Consider the following 24,514-nt stretch of genomic DNA (forward strand, 5'->3'; position numbering starts at 1 on the left):
AGGGGCACAGATATAGAGGAAAAAAATTGGGATGATAAAAATTTTAAAGCCTAGTATATATGCATGAGGCATAGGTCAGAAAGAACACCTTGTAATTCTTCTCTCCGAAAGGATTCTTACTCGTTATTAAACTGTAGAGAGGGAATGTTATTCTCTGCACTGAAGTTGTAGTTGCAGTGAAAGATGAACTAAAGCGACCGAAATGCTTTGCTAGGCCAGTGCATGTTGCAAAAAGTTCAAGATGGTAAGCATGTCACAGCTTCGTTTAGTCCCTCAATGTTGCGAGGGTCACTGTGCTGCTCCTGGGGCCGCTGTTGATTCTGTGTGATCAATCAGTCTTCTACCTTTTCTCTTTTCTTTTTTCTTTTCACACTCACCTTTTTCCTGTCCCTTTGCCTTTTTATCTTCCTCTGCTGCCGATGTTGTAGTACATTGTATTTGAGGCGGGACACGAGCCCATCCGTGACCAATCAGAGGAGAGCATATATCAGGTACACTACCAAATCATAATAATGTTCTTAAAAATGGTGCCTTTTAACTGATAATCACTTAATCAGACATTTCAATAATTTCAATATTAGTATGCAATGAAAACTATAATACACATTCACCACTAATAGCTAGTTTGCTTTTTATTAATATAGTACAGAACATAATAAACAAAATAAACAGTTCAGAGTCGCAAATGTCTATATAAAATTATGTTTGGGGTATTTGAAAATGTGACAGCATTTCTGGAAGTTTTAAACTCTAAAAGAGGGATTTATAATTTACGAGTTAAAAATATTCCTAAAAAATGTTGAAAAGAAGTAGGAAATGTATGGAAATTAAAATTAAAAATTAAATCAAAAAGTTAACAATAAATTCATAAATTACTATAATGTTATAATATATTTTATAATATTTCAATATAATATATGCTAATATAATATATTAATATTGTCAAATTCGTATTTTTCAAGTTCTGCCCAAAATGCATAAAACAATCAAGCAAATAAACAAACAAACAAATCATTAAAAAAGAAATAAAGAATGAATGAATGAAGTTAGAGGTTCACTCTCAAATTTCACTCAAATACCTTTTTTTTTGTAATTACAAAAAGGGATTATGACATCTAATTAATATTTTAAATTGTGTTAAATTGTGTCAATTATGTTTTTCAGATCATTCCCTTGCTTGAAAGAAACCTATAATAAAAAAAAAAAAAGTGTAGGTGTAGGATTTACTTGGACTAAGATCACACTATCGTACAGAAATTGCTAGGAAATTTCACAAAAAATTGTAATAAAAAATAAAAAAGAAGCAAGTAACACATTGAATTAAACTTCAAATTTAGAAGTAGAAAGACTGAACTAGTATTTATAATAGTATAATATTTGTTTTATTTATTTAGGGAGTTTTTAAATTGGTTGTTGTCCACTACACAATACAATCAGTTTGATAATCCAGCCCGATCTCACGGCAATTCATACATATTTTACGAGGTGGCTAACTTACGAATTCGTACGACCTTACTCGTACAAATTCATACGATTTTTGCTAAATCATATGTATTTTACGAGTTGCCAATTCGTATGAATTTGTACGAATGACCTACACCTAACCCCGCCCCTAAACCTACCCGTCACTGGAGTTTAGAAAAATCGTACAAAATTGTTCGAGTGAGGTCGTACGAATTAGCCACCTCGTAAAATACATACGAATTGGTCGTGAGATAGCATTGGATAATCCTAATACATCAAGCATAGACCTATCATTAAAAGTTATCAAGGACCAACCGAGGTTTTTGTGCCAAACAGCCAATAGGGAGCCTCTAAATAAACCGCCATTCTTCTTTAGAAGAATCGCAGGTTTTGATGGTGCAGCTACTGACAGCTCCACTGTGTAGCTGCCAGAGTCCCACCTGTGAATTAGAACAGAGTGCTACGCCAAGCCACACTAATTCAGCGTGACGGCCCTTTCAAAGATTTACACCCGGCAATGTTTCGTGCTCCAAGCGCCATGACCAAGACAACAGCAGGTGTTGTATCCTCAGGTGCTGCTTTGTTTTGTCACCTGTGGCTTGAGTCAAAAAGAAACACTGCCAAGCAAAACAATAAACACATCAGTGCCCCCAACACTTTGCCAGTCTGTCTCCTCCACAACTTTATACATATACGACTTATCGTCACAGTCAGTTTAGTGGCTCTTTGAAAGCTTGAAACACCATTAGGGACCAAATTATACCTTCTAACTATTCAAATGTGTGCACGGCTCTCGAGCGCTAACCTGACACTTCACAAACTCCTGCACTTGTTGCTGACATCAGGACAGACATCGGAAACTCGGGAGCATGAAAGAGACATCTGCTTGCTGTCACATCATTAAAAAAAGGATCAGCTAACACCTGATCGCATCTCATATCAAACAAAAAACAGATTGGCCCAGTCAGATCGAATCTGCGTGAACATCACTTCTGATCTTTGCTAACAGCGATGAAATAGGAAAACCTAAATGAACAGAACAAGATTTGTGCACACTAAAGACTGAAGGTATATAAATAGCATAAACTGAAGCAATTAATTATGGTTATATTGTGAAGCACCATGGACACCATGAAAATATCAGGGACTTTTAAAAGCCATGAAAATTGCTCTTTGTGAGTGAAATATTTAAATATATATATATTTCCAAAATTTAAGGCAAAACACTACTATATATATTAGTGCTGTCAATCGATTAAATTTTTTTATCGCGTTAATCACTGTCATGGACTGTGATTAATCACGATTAATCGCAAATTTAAAATACTAGTATTTACCTGTAAATGTGTTGAAATAAAGAAATGCATGACAAACTAGTTTAAGGAAACAGAACCTTTCACACTTCCGCCAGGTATGAGACATAATCCTTATTATTCTCTTGTTTTTATTCAGCCTTTATCAGCCTTTATACTGGCAATAAAACGTTTACCAAGTCACATCGCTTAAATCCCAGTATACATTTACCCAACTATTATCAAAAGTATTTCTAAATAAATACAACAAAACATTTTCTTGTGACCTTACGTGAAGTATTATGACAAAATGCATTATGAAGAAGAATTGGACCTGTCCTGCAGGTGCATCAGAGCTAACATTAACATCATGCTAGATGTTTTATGATAGACAATTTATGAGATTAATAGTACACTTTTACTCAGAACTCACTTTAAACCACCATCGATTGTTTCTAATAACATACTTTTGCGATTGCGATTTGGTCATTTACTGTTGATAAAATATGCTATTTATAGCCTTTTTTATCGCTGTACAAATTAGCATTTCATATGTACACAGTCATTCATTATTGTTATGAAAATATCCAAATCTCAAGAAAATCACATACAAACCATATCCTATCGTAATCGTGTGTTTATTATCTTATATAATCTATAGTGGCTGTTGTCATGCTTATTTCTGCTGTGTAAAAGCCATAACAGGTATGCTCTGGCTGAAACTCATGTTGTTTGTGATGTTACAACCGCCTCTCCTTTCTTAAGTTGCCAGGGATACATTCCAAGTGTAATACACATTAGGAAAAGGATCTATTTGAATTTTTATTTGCGACTGTATTTTCAAACCGCGACCCTGGAAACACTGGTTCGCTGTACCCTTATCACACAAAGATAGATAACCTTCCATGCGGCGATGACGGCAAGAATTTGGGGTCAAACGTTATCAAACGATTAATTTGCGTAAAAAAATATTAGCGCGGTAAAATGTGTAGATTAATCGCATGTGTTACCGCGTTAATGTTGACAGCCCTAATACATTCCTGAAATATTGTTTAAATATGCAAATGAGGAATTATCTAATTAAAAATGCGCAAATTTCAATACATTTCGAGAACAGAAATCTATACATTGGATAAAGCCAGGTTCAATATATATATATATATATATATATATATATATATATATATATATATATATATATATATATATATATTTATTTATTTATTTATTTATTTTTTTTGAGTTAAAAGGCTTCACAGAGAGGATTTTTGAGCATCTGTTTTTCTCATTTCATAAATCATAAAATATGATTTTATTCAGCCAGAAAAAAAAGTGTTACATAAAATGTTACATGAATCAGGCAAGTGTTATATGAACAAACCCCTCAGTAAAAGCTCTCCAAATATAGATTGGAATAAAACCGTAAAGTATGGTGCCTTTAAAGATGTGTGTTGTAATTGAAATCTGCATACGCAAAAAGATAATGTGTAAGAATAAGGAATTGAAGCAAAATAGTCTAAAACTTTATCTGTGCCTGAAAATAAAAAAAGCCTGTCTTGCCTTAACTGATTAGAAGGTATAGGGTATTAAAAAAATAAAAATAAAAATCTCTATCCAACCTCATAAAACAACACAATACAGCATCTCATAGCTAGATAAGTTCCTTAACCAAAGCTAACAGTATGCAACGAAAGTAACCTTGACCTCCAGCAGGCCCCTTGGATCCCGAGTGGTTTTGGCACAAAGTTTGAGCCTAAAGCAAAGTTTGCATAGCATGACTTAGGGATTGATGCTGAGTGTAGGGAGCTTTCCAAGGTCTGCATAGAGAAATTACTCTGCTGTGAGAGGAAGCAGCAGGTCTCTCCTCTGCCCTTTCTCCAAATGAAAGAGTGAGAATGATTAATCATTGCTGTCACTGTGTGATCTTTGAATAAAAGAAATGGAAAGATCACTTCAAGTGTACGATCAAATAAAAACACAGCGGCAATCAGTCTCTCAGCAAGAAGGAAATTAAGAACAATAGCAAATTAGAGAGAGAGAAGAGAGAATGAAAGGATCTGCATCTTTACTAACCGTGTATCATGTAGATGAAAATGATGGTGCCAGATTATATGAATTGAGAAATCGTAAAATAAAATAAAATAACACAAAATAAAATAAAACATTTTTTTTTTTTTATCTAAAATATTTATTATAATTTTTTTGTTGTTGTTATAAATAAAATGTTTATTATAAAGAAATTATTCAAGCAAAATTTCTACTATTCTGCATTTTCCATTTCATTATTAATTAAAACGCAACACATTGTACATAGACAATGACTAATTTTGCTCTCCAGGAAGCATAAAATTTGCATTCTGCATTGACCTTGTAAAATCTCCTGCTGAAATCTGAACTAATGGTAACTTGTCATGTTAACTGTGCATTTGGCTGGGCTCCCTGTCCACACCAGGTCCCTACCAGCCAACAAAAGGAGGGAGTTTATGACGTCCCAAAGCGACATCCAGTGAGTGGACCTGTGTGTGTTTGTTTATGTGACTCTCCTGTGCCTCTCTCTGGCAAACTTTTCAATACAGTATGTAAACCACAAGCATCAAGCATGTCCCTCTCCCTGTCTCGAGTCTTGTGACGAGTTCAGCAGCACTCATTCCCCAGCTTACAGTAAATCGCATAGACTGTGCACTCTTAATTTTCCCCTGGTGTTTGTGTGTTTTTGGCTGGTTGTGTATATGTTTGTGTTTGTTTCTTGACGGCTGATCATTTTCTTTTTTGAAAATCTAGTTTGGGTTTGGGTGGTGGGCATTACGTGATTGGTCAGTTTTGCATGATGTACGCTTGTCTTCACCCCATTATAAGGACATCTGGTGCATTCATGATGAGATAGGGATAGTTCACCTAAAATGAAAACTATTACTTACCTTTATGTTATTCTAGACCTGTACAATGTTATTTCTTCCATGGAACATTGAGATTTTAAAGAATACACTCACTCTTTTTCATGCAATAACAATGACTGTCAATGAGTCTGAAGCTTTCGAGCTTTGAAAACAACATAAAATTGTTCATATGATTCACACACAATATCACATGATAGTTGTATGTGGCAAACAGGCAAACATTTAAGTCATTATTTACTAAAAGCCCTGAATATTGAACACAAGTCATACAGTGAAACAAAAATTTGTGCAGAATAAATTTTCCCTCAGAAATTGCTAGTAATTTTCACCAACAATTACAAAGAAACAGCAAATACCATTTAATAAAATCTTATATGTACTTCAATAATCTCATTTTTATGGCACTTTGAAGATATTTGTATCAAAAAGAGCAACTAGAACAGCCTTCGAATATATATGTATATATATGTGTGTGTGTGTGTGTGTGTATATATATATATATATATATACACACACATATATATATATATATTATTTTATTTTTTTATTTTTTTCCCATTTGTCTTCCATTGCAGAATTAAAGTCATAGAAGTTTGAAACAACAGGACAGAACTTTTCGGTGAACTTTTCCTTCAATACCATGAATGCCCATTAGTCATGCATGATATACAATAAAAGATTAAAAGTCTATGTAGTTTATATGGGTTGACTGATAAAGTCATTTAAATGAGAGATGGCAAACGTTCTTCTGAATTTTTGACTTGTGCTCACGCATGGAATTTTGCTCTCTCTCTTTAAATGGTGGATGATTCCTTGTCAGGCCTTTTGGGCTCAGCATTTACACTCTGATATGTAAAAATGGCTGATCTTTTCATGTTCTGGCCAGAGTCTCTGCTGTCTGTACCTCTCTTGTGTTATAGCTGCTCTGTTCATTCAGTCTTAGCTAAATGCCTAAACCCCCCCACAGCCACCATCACAACACATACAATCCTGGCAAAGTCCCTGAAGTTGGTTGAGTCTGTCCTCAGTATTCAGTTGTTTAGGTCTCTCTAGACCTGGAAAACAATGTTTCAGTTAGATTTCCCTCATCTCAGCCCTCATATCACCTTGTGCCACTGTCTGGCATCTCTTCCTCTGGCCTCTTCCATCATGTTTTCAAACACCTACTCACTCTTTTCTCTCTTCCTCGCACACATTTTCAGCCTTCTTTACTTACGAAGTCGTCTGGCCTCTTGATCCTCAGAACTCACTTTAAACCACCATCGATTGTTTCTAATAACATACTTTTGCGATTGCGATTTGGTCATTTACTGTTGATAAAATATGCTATTTATAGCCTTTTTTATCGCTGTACAAATTAGCATTTCATATGTACACAGTCATTCATTATTGTTATGAAAATATCCAAATCTCAAGAAAATCACATACAAACCATATCCTATCGTAATCGTGTGTTTATTATCTTATATAATCTATAGTGGCTGTTGTCATGTTTATTTCTGCTGTGTAAAAGCCATAACATGTATGCTCTGGCTGAAACTCATGTTGTTTGTGATGTTACAACCGCCTCTCCTTTCTTAAGTTGCCAGGGATACATTCCAAGTGTAATACACATTCGGAAAAGGATCTATTTGAATTTTTATTTGCGACTGTATTTTCAAACCGCGACCCTGGCAACACTGGTTCGCTGTACCCTTATCACACAAAGATAGATAACCTTCCACGCGGCGATGACGGCAAGAATTTGGGGTCAAACGTTATCAAACGATTAATTTGCGTAAAAAAATATTAGCGCGGTAAAATTTGTAGATTAATCGCATGTGTTACCGCGTTAATGTTGACAGCCCTAATATACTGTGTGTATATATATATATATATATACATACATTCCTGAAATATTGTTTAAATATGCAAATGAGGAATTATCTAATTAAAAATGCGCAAATTTCAATACATTTCGAGAACAGAAATCTATACATTGGATAAAGCCAGGTTCAATATATATATATATATATATATATATATATATATATATATTATTTATTTCTCATCTCAGCCCTCATATCACCTTGTGCCACTGTCTGGCATCTCTTCCTCTGGCCTCTTCCATCATGTTTTCAAACACCTACTCACTCTTTTCTCTCTTCCTCGCACACATTTTCAGCCTTCTTTACTTACGAAGTCGTCTGGCCTCTTGATCCTGCCTTTCCCAGCTTTTTCATTCCTGTCTAAGCAAAATCTACACAGCTTTGACTCATAAAATAACTCCCTCAGCTCTACAGAATTGGCTTTTAAACCGTTGGGCTATAAATCTGATTTGTATTGTGCATCTGCACATACATTGTGGATCCAAATTTATTTTCCTGCATTTTTTAAATGCACTTGTACATTCTTTTTAGTCAAACCTTATGAGGCAAATGCACTAAACAGTTGCTCCACTTTTGTATGTTGTATGTTTTGTTTTTGTTGTTTTTGCATTGTAATTTTTTTGTTTTGTCTAAAATGTTTTGTTTAATTCTGTTTTGTTTTGTGATTTTTGTTTTATTCTGTTTTGTTTTGTTTTGTTTTGTTTTGTTTTGTGTTGTTTTTATGTTTTGTTTTATTCTATTTTGTTTTGTTTTGTGTTGTTTTTATGCTTTGTTTTATTCTGTTTGATTTCTTTGTTTTGCTTTTGTCTTGTCTTGTTTTTTGTTTTATTATGTTTTTATTCTGTTTTGTTTAGTTTTGTGTTTTTGTTTTGTTTTATTCTGTTTGGTTTATGTTTTTTCTGTTGTTTTTATGTTTTCTTTTGTTTTATTCTGTTTTTATTCTGTTTGGTTTTGTCTTGTTTTTGTGTTGTGTTTTTTATGTTTTCTTTTTATTCTATCTGTTTTTTGTTTTTTTATTTATTTTGTTTCATTCTGTTTTGTTTTGTTTTGCATCCTTCACAACAGAAATTGGCAAAAATATAACGCGAACTACATTTAGAATACAATTTTTCGGCATGTTTGCTCATTAATTTGCATATTTCCTTTGCACTGAAACAAAGCATGTGCAAATAAACAACACTATCAGTGGGTGCAATTTATTCTTATTGAATTCCCCCATTACATTTCTGGCTACTTAAGAAGTGATTTGTTGATAAACTGTATTTATGCTGAAGCATTGCTTTAAATAACTCGTTAGTGTTGTTCTTTTTTTCTTCTACCTCTCCATGTATTATTTAATTTCATAGCTGTGCTTCCCAGTTGGTCTCATGCCTGTGGCTATATGATCAGTCAGAGCACAAGACATTAACACTCCGGCCGTAATGAAATGGGCAGCACTAAAAGCGCACAGGACACCACAAAGATAATTATTATCTCCGAGGGGATGGTTAATTGATAGTCGTTTGAAGTGATAACGATGATAGAAAAGTAGGCTGATGGATTGTGGCAAAATAAGCGAGATTGCATAAAATACTAATGTTTACCCTCAGCACTGTTCTAAATGTTGCCATGGAGACTGTTTAGTGTAAATACTGTAATTTCAGTTATAGAATTACAATGCATCATGTGAGTCACACTTCCACAGGAGAGGCAGCTTGTTATAATAACAGATAAGAAGGTGGTTATCAGCACTCATGATAACCATCAGTAATAAGGTGTCAGCATTTGACTGACACAGTTCATCACTGTGGGGCCCGCTGTCATCTTTCCCATTATCCTCAATGGTGAACCCCAAGGGTGTGTAAAAAGATTGATTTGATGGCATCTCTTGGGCCGGTAATATTACAGCCGTTTAATTCAGCTACTGGCCGCCGAATAGAACAGCAGTTCCAGCTCAATGACCTTCAAAATCAAACAAAGTGAGACAAACACCATCACCCTGAAAACATGACAGGAACAAATCAAAATTGTAATTTTTCCCTTTATTCATGAAACACAAGCAGAACGAATTTGAGTCCAAATTGTTTGTAAACGTAGATTATTGCATGATTCTGAACACTGAAATTAGTTCTGCTCATGTTTTATGAATGAGGCATTTAATAGTTTTGCTGTTTCAGCTGAACTGATCGTCGTGGTCTTTAAGTGAAGAACGCTACACAATCCAAAACTGGTTTCTCTCCTTTACATCACCTCTGCTGTTCTTCATGTTTGTCTCTTCAGTTAACATCCTTTCATTCTTAAAGCTAAGTGCTAACACAGAACAGCAAGCGCTAACTCAGAGAGGCTTTCAGACTTAACCATCTCAGGTGTCACCTGCTTCTGCAACCCAATCCACTGACCTGGAGTCAGCTTTTGCTTGATTTTATTGCATGTTTTACATGTATGTGTTTGTTTTTCTGTTCGTCTAGAAGTTGTATGTGTATATCTTGTTTTCAGTGTTAATTCTGGTGTTACTTGGTTAGACGGAAAACTTTTTGCATAACATGAGAAGCCTGGGTGATTTCTTTTGTGGCAAAAATCAATGTGAATGTCTGCCAATTAAGTCACACCTTCTGCAGATCACGCACTTTAAACTAAAATGATCTTATTTGTTTATTTTATAGTTGTATTATATTTTTATATATTTTTTAATTATTAAATATTATACTGTTTTTATATTAAGTTGGCATTTTAAAATGCGCTCCCTTGGGCCCCATTTTAATGACATTTATACTGTATAATGTTTTACACCTTAAAAAAAGAAATGATAACACTTTACAATAAGGTCCCATTAGTTAGTGTTAGTTAATGCATTAACTTATGTTAGTTGTGATTGAGCGATAAAAAATACAAATATATAAAAAATTTTGTATAAAAATGCAACTGTTCATTATTAGTTCGTTATCTCAGGTCCATTAAATAATATTAACAATAATAATATGAATTAATAATATTAATAATATTTATTTATTTATTTACATACTTACTTACTTACTTACTTACTTTATATATTCATTTATTTATTTAATGTAGTTTACTATGTTGACAAATGGATCCTTATTGTAAAGTGTTATCACACACACACACACACACACACACACACACAAAACAAAAAAAACTATTATAATTTTGACTGAGGACACCAAGAAAAAAATATGTATTTATTTATTTTTCTGTTGGTGCCCTCAGTCGAAACTATAATTGTCGAAATGCATGACACCACTTTATCCAGCTAACCAAGTAAACCAAGTTCGAAGAAAGGGGTCTTGGTTTTCTTTTCAATTTCATGGTCTACCCATCCTCTCCTTTCGTATAAGATCCTCTCCTCGCCTGTGTTGCTTTTTCGGCCGCACAGAATAAGACGGGAGCAGCTGTTGTTCATGGTCTTTTGCTCTTCCCATGTTATCTCAAGAGACGCCCATTTGAGCACATTATTTTCCCATTAAAGCCTGCTGGCAGCTGGTTAAAAATCATTTTTTTTGTTTCATTCCGCCTTCCACCAATTACACTGGGTGGGATGTTGGCGAAGACAAATACAGTTAGTTTTTGCATTGCTTTTGGCTCAAACCTGTTGCCCGCTTGAAAAATAATGTGGTAAAATGCAAAAACCATGAATGAATAGGGAGGTGTAACCTCACCTGCACAGGTAGAGTACCATCCATCCCATCTACTCACATTCACCGTCCCAAAACAGACCTCATTTCACCTTATTTTCTGTGTGTCCCATCTCATCTTTCATCTAACATCATGTTATCATTGCAGAACAAACATAACGAACGAGTTGATCTCTTGGATTTAGACACTGACCTGTTGCTGGTCACCAAGGTAAGGTGGACAATGATTGGTTAAAGTTTCTCCACTCCCACCCTCGGCCTTCCCATGATCTGTCGTTTTGATTGTAAATGTCCTAGAAAACTCCTCTAGCTGTAATCTAGCTATAAAGTAATAAGTAATGCACTATGGCCCATTCTAGACTCCAGTAGAGTCCCAGTACATGAAAGTAAATGTCACGCTACCCGCTATGAACAGTTTATAGCCCTGCTAAATCCCTTGTCTCATGCTTTGTACCTTTTCCACTAGTCTCCTGGAAGTAGTCTAGTTACTCATACCTGACCTTTCTTTTTCATAGTCAAATGACAGAGCTCTTATAGATGACCCCAATCTGACCCTGTTGAATAGGTCGGATTTTGTGTTCCCATGCTAACCGTGTGGTTCATAAATAAACCGGAGAAACGTCCTCGTGCCCTTCTCCCCGTGTGACCATGTGCGCAAGATTTTACAGTGCTTTCAAAGGTCACGCACATAGTCGTGTTCTTGCGTGTGCTGTTTTTTAATTTTTTTAGATTATTAGAGACAGACGAGCCGAGACTATAAATGCCAGCATAACGTCAGAGAAGAGAGCGCAATTATTCTTTCATAAAGAATGTGCTTTAGCCCTTTTGTAGATGTAGGTGTGAAAAAAAGAGAGCTGCATTTTAGGAAAGATCCCTGTGGTCTGGCCTCAAGCGAATGGATGTACGAAATGCTTTTTAGAAGCAGTGTAGAAAAGCTTTTCTGTCATGCGCCAGTCACTTTAAACAGCTCAGAAAATGCTTAGCTGCTCCCTGCTAGCAGCACAATATCTCTTCTGTTTTCTGGTAAACACACTCAACAAGGACACGGTAACCACAAATGTTCAAAAACAGGTGTACTGGACATAGTACCTGTCCTCCTGGTCTTTTAGATTTGCCCTCTGACTACTTATGAAATAATGAAATAATCATCGTTAAAAAAATAAGAATGAAAAAAGTCTGCTTTAAGTCCTGATATACTCACTGCAAAGCGAACATCCTGACCTGCTCACACGGTAACACTTTATAATAACTTTAAATATACTAATAATAACTATACACTTTATAATAACTAATAAATCATTAACAAACATTATATAATGCTTAAAAGATCATTAGTTAATATATATTAAAATAGCTAAAAACATGAGATAATTATTTTGTTTGTTAATGTTTACTAATAAACTTAAACACTACCTAATGGTTAACGATAATTATTTTATGTAAATTAAAATGGTTACAAATGACATTAAACTTTTAAATTATGTGATTGTGCACATCATGAAAATCTACTAGTGCTGTCAAACGATTAATCGTGATTAATCGCATCCAAAATAAAAGTTTTTGTTTACATAATATATATGTTTGTACTTTGTATATTTATTATGCATGTATAAATATATACACATACAGTATATATGTATTTACATGTATATATTTATATACATATAATTAATATTATATATAAATGTATTTCATATATAAACATAACATATTTTTCTGAAATATATACATGCATGTGTGTGTGTGTGTGTGTGTGTGTGTGTGTTTATATATACATAATAAATATACACAGTACACACACATGTTTTACGTACACAAAAACTTCTATTTTGGATGTGATTAATCGCGATTAATCGTTTGACAGCACTAAAATCTACAAATGATTTTAACAGATATTATGTAATTATTAAAAGCTTTCAGTCAATTTGAGTCAATTTGCTTACTATAACGGAATACGATTCAGTCTGTTTACATTTACATTGTTTTGATAAATGAATTTTCTTGAAAAACTGATTTATTTTCCCTTGTTGATATATGATTCAAGGAATATCCTGTTTAATGATATGCAGTAGTGTACTAATATTAGTGTTGAGGCAATACAAACAAGTCATTTGGGACACATTTTGCCATCGAGATGAAAAGTACTCATAAAAGTACTAATGATTAGTAAATGTTTATAAACATCAATAATAACATCATGTAATAAACGACCAAATAAATGGCATTTACAGACATATAATGAATAATATGTTAACATGAATAGTTTGTGAAGTGCTTAAAATGACTAATTAAGCTATTTTTCACAACATTTGTAAATGTAAAAAAAAAAAAAAAAAGATCACTAGGTAATATGTGAACTGAAATCTAATGCCATTTGTTAGCATTCAAAAGTACAATAATCATTTTATAATTTCTGTTAAAATAATTTGTAGACTTTTAAAAAGTGCATGATCGTATGAATTTGAAAGGTTAATGACATTTCTAAACATTAACTAATGATCTGTTAAGTATTATATAATGTCTGTTAATAATTTATTAATGAAGGTTTTAATCATTGTAAACTATCTGTCAAAATCATTTGAAGATTGTGCATTATCATATGAATCGAAAGTTTAATGACATTTGTAATCATTTCAATTTACATTGAATAGTGATCTGGTATTCATTAAATAATGTTTAATAATTGCATTAGTAAACATTAACATGCATGTTATCTCATATTTCTAGTTTTGTGAATATTTATTAACTAAAGGTCTGTTAAGCATTATGTAATGTTTGTTAATGATTTATTAATGAAAGTTACTATAAAGTGTTACTGGAACAGCAAACAGGAACAAACTAAAAACAGACTTTGTTTGGGCTGATTTTGTTTGAAATTACATATATCGCCTTTAAGAACAAGAAGAAGCCTCTGCCCACTGGTTACATCAGTATATATTTATAGTTTCGTTTTTGCTTTCAATCTTTGAAAAAAAAAAAAACAGCTGCAGCAAATTCAGCCATTTTGGGCCACAAAAAGCTGAAAAGTGTCCTGTGAAATCCTGGTGGGTTTGGTATGCCCCTGTTCAGAAATAACCCTGAATACAGAATATATCCCAAGGAAATTAATTCATTATCTTTCTAGAAATTAGCTCATCATGTGATTTTATGCAAATCCATGGTCTTGTATGGAAAGGCCTGAAATGGTTTGTGGTTAAATGTATGAACTGGGCCTGGATGGATGGATAGATGGATGGATGGATGGATGGATGGATGGATGGATGGATGGATGGATAGTATTTGTGTGCTGCACATGGTCGGTAGGTACAGGAACCATCATCATCATCTACCTTTGTGTTTTTGCGTAATTTTACAGCAACCCACTATCATTTATGTAACTGCTGTCATTTATTACATAACTCACTATCATTTATTATTCAAGTCACATGTGTATTCAAACCACTGTTTGCCCAAGGTAGGTTCACTATTCTGTGGCAAAGATTAGACTGACATGGCAATGAATGCTGAGGTGAAACACGTCTGATTTTATGCTGGAAAATGTTCCTCTGTCATCTGCAGAATATCAACCAGTTAGAGCTTTTTGGAGACATGTCCACCCCTCCTGATATCACGTCTCCCTCGGTGAGTGACTCTAGATGCTAAAATATTATAGTGTATGTTCAGAATGGAATAATATCATACTGCTTACTGCACAGTGTATACTGCATATTAATTAGATAAAAACAAAACTTCTGTCATCATGAACTTCTTTATTCTGCTGAGCACAAAAGAAGATATTTTGAAGACGGTCCCCATTTACTTCGATAATATTTTTATTTTCTTCCATACTATGGAAGTCAATGGGCACTATCAACTTCTTGGTTACCCATATTATTCAAAATATCTTCTTTTGTGTTCAACTGAAGAAATAAACTCATACAGGTTTGGAACAACTTGAGGATGTGTAAATGATAACGAAATTTTAAGCCATTTCAAACAGACTCTACCTTTACGGTTAAGCAAGTTATTGAGAAAATTTAGTATATTTTAAAGCTTCCCTTTAGACTGCTATGGTTTTCCCCTTCCACAGACCCCAGCATCTCCAGCTAACACTCTGGACCCCACGCTGGCCCACCAGACTCCATCCGAACTGTTCACCCCCTTCAACCCCGCCTCTGTACCCTCAGGTAGGACAGATTTCTCTTTCAGACAATGTGTGTGTACAGGAGAAAATAATACCAAGAAAACAGATAAAGGAGACATGGAACGGGGCGGATGCAAATGAAATAATGTGTCTGTCTAGTTCTGGCTAAATAAGGTGTCCCATCCTCCTGCTGTAGAATATGAATGCTCTCATTACTGGCTGCTGTACTGATCTGCATGATAAATGCCTTGTAGAGGACACAGCGTTACCCCTACCTGCTCTGTGTGTGTGTTTGTAAGTGCATGATGTCTTTTTAACATGCACATCTGTTCTGGGGTCATATCATACATTTTTATTATGCTATTTTCCCTTATGTCCACTTAGTCAAGGTTTTTTGCACCACCAATGGACAGAATTTAGTTTTTCATCACCATTTTCACTTTTTAATTAAATTAAACACATTAAGTCAGCTTTAATTCTATAGTGCTTTATACAATACAGTTTGTGTCAAAGGAGCTTCACAATGATAAACATCAGTTTAGTGTTGGTTCAGTTCGGATAGGGCTACATGATCAAATTTGTATTTTAATCGTAATTAGTTTATGCTTCCATCAATTTATTAAGCATGACTTTAATTAAAACATAAATATAAATATTGTTTTTTTTTAGCATAATCAAATTAAACTACTTGGATCTTTGTGACTTCCTTTTTTGTGTCTCAATTATTTTGTCCAAACAGTGAAAGTTAATTGGTGCCAAATGTTGTTTTGGGCCCTACTGACTTTAATTATATGAACAAAAACAGCTGAAATATTCTTCAAAATATCTTCTTTTACACATATGATTTGCATAAGAAAGAAAGTTATACAGATTTTGAACATAATGGTGAGTTTACTGAAAATAATAATAATAATAAAAAAAAATCTTTATTTAATTAATTAATTTGTTTGTTTGTTTGTTTACTGCAATAAATTCTAATATTTAGTGTGAGTCAGGCACACAAATACAAAACACCATCGTGCTAACAAAAATACTGCAGCAAATTTTAATTTAAAATGCCACTAAATCTTTTTCACTTTCAAAAATTGTACATTTAACAATATTTTCCTGTAAAAATATACTTAATTTTGGATTTGGTTAAATCTATGACAATTTTTTCACTGTACTGTTAATTAATTAACAAGTTTTTACCAAAGCATTTTTACAATCATTTACTGGTGAAATTCTGATAATTTTGTGCATACTGGACTCTGTATTGTAAAGTGCTACCACTTTAAATTCTACAAGAACACTGACGTCATGATATTTGAACCAGTTATTAAAAACAAATAGCCCTTGTGCAGTGATTTTGCTCTCCCTGGGACATCTGTTCCAGCCAGATTGACTTCCTCTGAAACAGTAAACAGTACAACATTGATACGTGTGGAATCAAGTAGTGTATCATCTGTCCCATCTGTCTTCAATTCCTTCCCTCAGTCAAACTCCCCTCTGTGTTGTAAATTCATAAACACCAGGCTTGACTCCACCACACCTGTCCTGATGGGATTCTCACAGTTCAGTTATGATAGCATGAGCACATTTTTCACCCTTGTGAAATCATTCTGGCTTTTTTCAAGTGAGAGTTTTTCTCCAGAGTGCTTTAGGGGGTCTGGCCCTGCTGGCAGTATATTGTAAGTCTCTTTGGATGAAACTTGTGTGCTAAATGGTATGTCTAATCAAGGAACATAACAAATGCACACTGCTTAATTATGATATTATTTAAGAAACCATACTGTATAAGAAGCTGTGCTGTATGTGAACATAATCACTATATACTCACTATCTGTATTCTATATTTACAATAAGGCATGAATTTGAGCTTTTATTAAACAGTTACATTATCAAATAAAATTTTAAAAAGCTTTTATTTTATTAGAAAATTATTCATGAATTAAATTCATTCAGTGTATCCCAGTCCTCTACATTTTTATTTGATTTGATACTTTATTTGTCATTTCTATGTCACATAGAAACGAAATTGTGTTTCACACGTCCACATCTTACAATTCAGTGCTTTATATAATACATAGAAATCAGTTCAATAAAATTATTTAAAATAATAAAACATAAATATTCTAATACAATTATTTCAAATGCTCTAAAATGTTAAAAGAATAAATCACAAAAGAGTCACAAACTCTGATTTAACAGCCTAATTGCTGTGGGAAGAAAGCTATTCAACAGCCGAGAAGTTCTGGTTTTTATGCTGCGGTATCTTTTTCCTGACTGCATCAATGAGAACAATCCATTAAGTGGATGTATGCATACATATCCATGGGATACCAGAGATGTGCTCCAGGATTTGCTGTCCATGCATCCTGATTGGCAGTCCATATTCCTATCCCATTTGTAAATGGTGGATCCATAGCTCAAAATGACTGCCAAGGGCCATCACAGACCGGTGCAGGGGTGTGCTGCTATGATGAGACGGCCCATTGCTACCTGACTGAATGATGGACATGCACAATTTTCTTAAATTCACATATAGAACTTCTCCAGGCATCACTGGTCCTTGAGAAACCCACAAACCGTTACTGCAATTCCATGGGAACACTTCACAGTTGACAGGATGGATCCAGTGCTGTGTTGTCTCTTCCAACCGGAAGCCATCAGATCCATCATGTTACCTTGTGTCAAATGTTCCCATCCCTACATGATGTGCACAGCTCAGTGACATGGTGTTAGCATCATCAATTAAAGAATAACTAGCTAAAAGTAAAACTGCTGTAAACATAAGTTTTTAAGTAGTGTGGCAATACCTTCTCCGGTGACAAGCTACACTATTAGTGGAGTGGCGAGAAAATGCTAAATTGTTATTTTTGTAACATTGTACTACATGTGCAGAAATAAACATGCTCAAAATTATATAATTTAACAAGGAGATGCAGGGAAGCAAGAGGAAACAGGGATCTAAATGCAGCAGTTTGAATAAACTAACCTGGAACAGAATCCAGGAGAAAAGAAAACATGTATACCAAGAACTTAGGAAACATATATAGGGGCTGTATATAGCCTACAGACAAGGGATAATGAGAAAATAAAACATACATGGGGAACCAATCAAAGAACTACACACCGGCACAGGAAACAGTAAACTCAGAGAGAAGAACTGCAGCATAAAAAAGTCCAAACACGAGATGAAAATATGTGACAGTTCCACTATTTATTAAAATCGTTTAGAAAACAATGTCTTAGTTCTAATTAAATGGTATTTAGTGTAAATAAATCTTAATACACATGCAAATGACGTCACCGTTTTCGCATTTTCGTAGTTTACGCACGGAAAAAGCTAATTTAACCCTAATTTTAAGTATTGTGTATCATAAATAAAGAAAATAAAAAATATACAGAATTTATCAAATATTTACCATATCTTTGCAAAAAAATGCATTGAGTAAACACAGATTAGTCGAAGTGTGTAATATTTTATTATTACATTCAGAAATTGTGTAAAATACCATACATTTCCAAATATTACACACTATACACATGTATTTTAGTTCCCTTCACTCCACAACAAATCCTTTGGATTTAACAACCTTTAGAACAGAACATGAAAAATATAAGTAAAAAAGAAACATCAATTATATAAACAACTTTTATTATAAACAGCAAGGCTAAACAAATTCATTTAAAGTGCAACTGAAAGTACCGGTGTCTGGGAAATGTGTTATACAAATAAACTTCAGCAAGACTGTGTGCGTTTCTCCTATGTTTTGCATATTTGACATTAATTGCGTTGTATAAATTGCTTTGGAATGAAAATAACAGCACCTTTCATATGCTAAAAACGGCGATTTACATTACATCCCGGGAAAATACAGCAAATTCTTCTCTTAACTTGCTAATGGCAACACCTACACAGAGAAGCTGTGACTGTTTCCAGGTCGTTTTTTAACGATAAAAGAACATCACAAAGTCCTATTGTGTGAGCAGCCCAGCTGCAGTTGATATCACACCTCTCTGCCACACAGTGGAATATTCCGGACACGCTCCCGCAGTGCGTGTGGCATGTCATAGAGATAAGATACGATTTGGGGTTTTATTATTTGAATCAGCGTTACTCATTGGAAAGAAAGAGCAAGATGTGTAATGAAATAAGCCTCAATGTGAAATGGGTGAGACTGTTGTAATGGCCTCTTTTAAAGGGCGTTGCTATTCATTAAGCCCGGGCCTATTGTGAGCAGTAATTACAATAGTTCATCTGAGCCATAAAGACCTTTTTCATTATGAAAATCTAGGTCATCTTACCCCAGTCATCAAGAGATCTATGGCTGCAGCCTGAAAGTCCTTTAGCGAATGCTAAAGGTTACAGCACAACTTGTAATGAGGTGTACATGTTTTCCAGAGCATTTTGTTGGGAAAATCTCATTTGATGGAGCTTTGTGAACTAAGGGGGTGTTTACATAACACCATTTTCAACTAAAAACGGAAAACTTTTTATGTGTTTTGGCTGTTCATTTACACAATGGGAAAATGGGTTTCAAAGTGGGTGTTTAATACCATTATCGTCTCTGCATAGACTACGAAAATACGAAAACAGTGAAGTCGTGTGCATGTGTACAAAAACAAAAGCAAAAGCTTTTCTGTTTTCAAAATTGTTTATGGTTTAACCATCAAAAAAAGTCATTTTCCTTACATCTTGAATACACGAGTGAACATATCGGCATGATCATTATTTTCAATCGATCAATAAAGAAATTAATATTATGTTTTTGAAGAGTCGCACCACATGACATTTTAAAACCTGGACTACCTTGCATTGTCATAAAAGGGTCATATAAAGACCTTGACACATAATCATGAAAATGCAAACTTTTGAAAATGGGTTTCAAAGTGGGTGTTTATGAACGGGTTTCAAAAACAATACGACTCTGCGTAAACTATGAAGATGCGAAAATGGTGACGTCATTTGCATGTGTATTAAGTATTCAGTCTATATAAATGTGTATGTGCACAGACGTAGTGCTTCTTTTCAAAGTAACATTGCCCACTACTGGCCTGGCATGCATAATACAGTGTTTTATGGCAAGTCATTTTTGTGGATCCACGTGAACGAAAGCAAAAACTTTTCTGTTTTGTACAATTGTTGTTGTGTAAACACACCCTAAAAGTCTAATTGTCTCTGTTCTTTAGGTTACGTGACGATGGGAGCCGTGCCGCCCGCGTGGGCGCAGCAACAGTTCGCTGCTCAGGCTCCATTAGCGTTTGGCGTCCAGTCCCCAGTTCCCGTCGCGCAGGTCTTACCGGGCGCTCAGCCTCTGATCTGGGGTCAAGCCAACCTTTTCCCTGCCACCCAGCAACAGTGGGCTGCAATGGCAGGGGCTCACTTTTCGCCTGCCGCTTTCATGCCTGCCCAGACAGTAGGGCCGCTTCCTGCTGCCATGTTTCAGACACTGGCTCCCATGGCGGTGCCCGCGTCCTGCGAGACGCCCATGGCAGCCATGGCCGGAGCCGTGGCGGGAACATCGGCCTCCACAGCCTCCAGTCCGCAGCACGGAGAACGCACGCTGCAGAGACAGGCAAAGATGAGCAAGGAGATGTTTAAGGACTTCCAGATGGCAAAGCCGCCCACCATGCCTGCCAGGAAGAGCGAGCAGCCTAACCTGTCCTGCGCCACAGACGCTTTCACCAGCTACTTCAGCAGAGTGGGAATGGCGCAGGATACGGACGACTGCGATGACTTTGACATCTCGCAGATGAACCTCACGCCCGTCACCTCCACCACGCCCTCCACCAACTCACGTGAGTAGGAGGTTTCAGACATATGGAATTCGTTCTATGATTTTGACTCGGAAGTTGGGGCTGTTTATGTAGAATTTGGGATATGAGTTGAAATAACCTGATTTTAGAAGTTAGAAGTTCTTACAAATAAAATCATCATATTTATGTTGGTTTCATATGGTTTTGTGAAACTTTTACACCATTTTCAGGAATAGTTTTAGGCCAGTTCTAGTCAGTTCAAAATTGCATGTGGTTTAACCATCAAATAAAAAGTCATTTTTCCTTACACTTTGAATACACTTGAGTGAACATATCAGCATGATCATTATTTTCAATCAGTCAATCAATAAATAAATAATATATTTTTGAAGAGCCGCACCACATGACATTTTACAACCTAAACATGTGACTTTTAGCATTGTTAGCTACAGGAATGCCTCCACAGCCACAGGAACCCCAATTAACCTTTCACTGATGTCTTAATTATTTAATACATGTTTGAATAAATCTATCAGATAATGTCTAAAATGGTTGGCAACTTCCATTTATTTATTTCAACAGCTAGAGTTTATAACAGCCAACATGTAAATGATTATATCTCGGTTTGGAAACATAATAATTATGTTTAGAAAGCTGCAATTTTCCTTTCCTTTTCATTTTTCAGGGTCATGTGATGCAAGATGAGCAGGTCAGATATGCACACTATAGATTTTGCAAGCTGACCTGAATATATGTTTTAAAATGATTTTAGAGGTTGGTAATGGTAGAGTTAGGCTTAAGGATCAGTTTAGGATGTAGTTTTTATATCAGAAATGTTGTTTCAGGACCAGCAGAATCGCATTACCCTGAAGCTCCATAGACCCTAAATACGATACATCAACAAAGAAAACAAATCCCACATAGAAGAACTTAGTATCGCACCACGTGCCTTTCTCTCTCGCGCCTCTCTCATCGCAAGCCTTTAAGAGTGCTGACACGGCTAGACAGGCTTTATCCGTTTCCCACTACAGAACTTCAAACTCGCACCTCATCCCGTCTTTCATCAACACATCCGTTTTCACTCAGAGGTTGAAAGGTGGGCTTTGATGCTGTTGCCCAGAAGGCATTGTCTTTAGTCAGCGTGAAAATGACAATTAGTACTGCGGTGGGGAACGACGGCAGGGGAAAGAGAGAGTCAGTCACAGGCCCAGCTGTGCTTCTGGCAAGCAGTGTAATTATCACTGATCTCTAGGGAGTCCTGCGCTGTGTGTTGGGCCTGTTTGGATCCTCTCGCTCCTGTAGTGCTAATTATTGCTGCGACGGAACGCCACACCGTCGCACGTTTACACACAAGCAGTCCCTCCGTGAGAGACATACTCATTTATTAGGTGTCAATAAGGGATTTCGGTCAACACAGGACACTTTCTTACAGGTTTTGGGCTTAAATGCATAAGTTTACTTACACTGATCATGACTTGTGTGCGCAAAACCCAAAATATATTCCCCTAGGTACAGCTCGCTCCAGTTTTGAGGCAAAATAGCCACTGAATGGTGATAGAAGTGATTTTTTTTATTTGAAGAGGCTTAGAGTTGGCATGAAACGGAAGTTGCGACAGCCTTTTTTCCCTATTGTGATGTTATCTGAGGGAATCGGCTTCTTGAATGAAACAAAACTGTTGAGCAGGACTAGATATTGTACACTGGGAAGTGATTTGATTGTTTGATCATTGTTCATGGATAAATCATTTATAATAAACACTTTAATATTGCTTTAAAAAAATAATTGTCAATTTTAATTTCATAGTGATTTTAAAACATAGACCACATCAACTAACCCAAACCAACAGAAAGTAACTTTTACTCAGCCTTTCAAATAAATTGTGTAGTTTATGTAGGGTACCGACTTTTTTAGTTCCAGACTCCGATTCCATTGAATCAGAGAATATTAAACATGTTTGCGTTTGTTTCTGCTTCAGTTTCTTGTGTCCAGAATGACTTGAAAGTTTAAACACAGTCATTTAGTATGTGATGCCCATATACCGTTTACAAAGTCGACAAGTGTTTGATGGCTGGTGTTTTAAAATCTTTAAATTTAGTTTTAAAAGTTGTGTATTATATTCAGCTTTTAACCATAAACCTGCCTCAACATGGATTTTTACAATAATAACAAATCCAAAACCTTAGATGAGATCATAACATGATTTTTTTTAATGATTTTAAAACACTTACAGCATATTCAGGATATATTCTGTCAGTTTGTTTGTTCTCTGAGAGCCAAGCTAATGACTTTAGCATTGTTAGCATCATGCTAGTGCTAGTAGGTCTGCAACAAAATATTTGTAGTTGGATATATTTCACAAAAAAATTAAATTCTGTTGTACACAACTACATGCAAAATCTTCAGAAGCTATTTGATGGCTTTGTGCAAGAAAAATAAAACTGTAGTCGTTATTAACCAATAACCTTCTTGTTTTGATTTGTTTCATTGGAGGTAAAAGTCATATCACTTGTACAGTTCCAGTTATTTTAGCTGTGCAAAAACAGTTTGATCGATGGCGCAAACTGATATTTGTTTCATGTATTTCAATTTGTATTGAAATCATTTGATTATAATCACAAACACACTTTTTAGTAGCACACGTTTTACTGTTTACAGCACTCTTTTATTCTATTTTTCTAGTTATGTAGCCTACCTACAGCGGCGAATAAATTGGAAGTCTCACATTCACAGGAAAAAATTTGTTTCTGCATTGAAAAATAATGTTGTTTTTTCCCCCTTGAGACCAAGTAGAAAAAGACCCATTGTAATCCTTACATGAAAATGAATACATTAGATATGTAAGTACAAAAGCTATTTCCTTGACTGAATACAACTATCATTAAGCATTCGCTGCGCTGTGCTGTGACAGCAAATGGTTTCCTGAAGCAGTTTATTATTCCTGTTTTCACGTATAATTGATCAAAAATGAGCCTCGTCTTTAATGTAAGTGTGAAAATTTAAGTGCCCTTCCTATAAGACAGCAACAGATATTTAGTTATTCTCCCACAGGATGAAAAATATGTTTGTACCTTCTTAGCGTCACCCGACAACACATCAGACGCTTAAATCAGATAATGCAATAAACAAGTGTAAGAATGACTCTGTTTGTCCCAGTACTAACCATAATTCTGCTTCTGTACAGCACCTACCCCGGCCCCCCGGCAGAGTTCTCCATCAAAGTCCTCATCCCACGCCAGTGACCCGCCAACCGATGACTCTTTTGGTGAGGCTGAGGGCAGCCCTAGTCGGAGCGGAGAGGAGGATGCTGTAAGTGCCATTGCATGGGATTGTGGGAAATGTAGTTGTAAAGGGTTCAACTTCCATAACTTGTGTACTTGACAGAATACTGTATGTACATTGATTTTTAAAAATTACAAATCTAAATTAGGATTCATATGCATGTATATGGCATGTATAAAAGTTATATTTTAGATCACTATTTTTTAAGTATTTTTA

At 35.2% G+C, this 24,514-nt stretch overlaps 1 protein-coding gene across 1 annotated transcript in view; it reads left to right on the forward strand.

The window, feature by feature from the left end:
• Nucleotides 1-24,514, forward strand: part of dab1a (DAB adaptor protein 1a) — a 182,388-nt gene that overhangs the window by 143,817 nt on the left and 14,057 nt on the right. Inside the window, 7 exon segments of the mRNA XM_058756109.1 lie at nucleotides 429-491; nucleotides 5,209-5,262; nucleotides 11,302-11,364; nucleotides 14,712-14,774; nucleotides 15,223-15,319; nucleotides 20,452-21,060; nucleotides 24,201-24,325. Of these exon segments, the coding sequence (XP_058612092.1) occupies nucleotides 429-491; nucleotides 5,209-5,262; nucleotides 11,302-11,364; nucleotides 14,712-14,774; nucleotides 15,223-15,319; nucleotides 20,452-21,060; nucleotides 24,201-24,325 (1,074 nt within the window).

This window comes from Onychostoma macrolepis, chromosome 20, assembly GCF_012432095.1.
Source record: "Onychostoma macrolepis isolate SWU-2019 chromosome 20, ASM1243209v1, whole genome shotgun sequence".
Classification (NCBI taxonomy): Eukaryota; Metazoa; Chordata; class Actinopteri; order Cypriniformes; family Cyprinidae; genus Onychostoma; species Onychostoma macrolepis.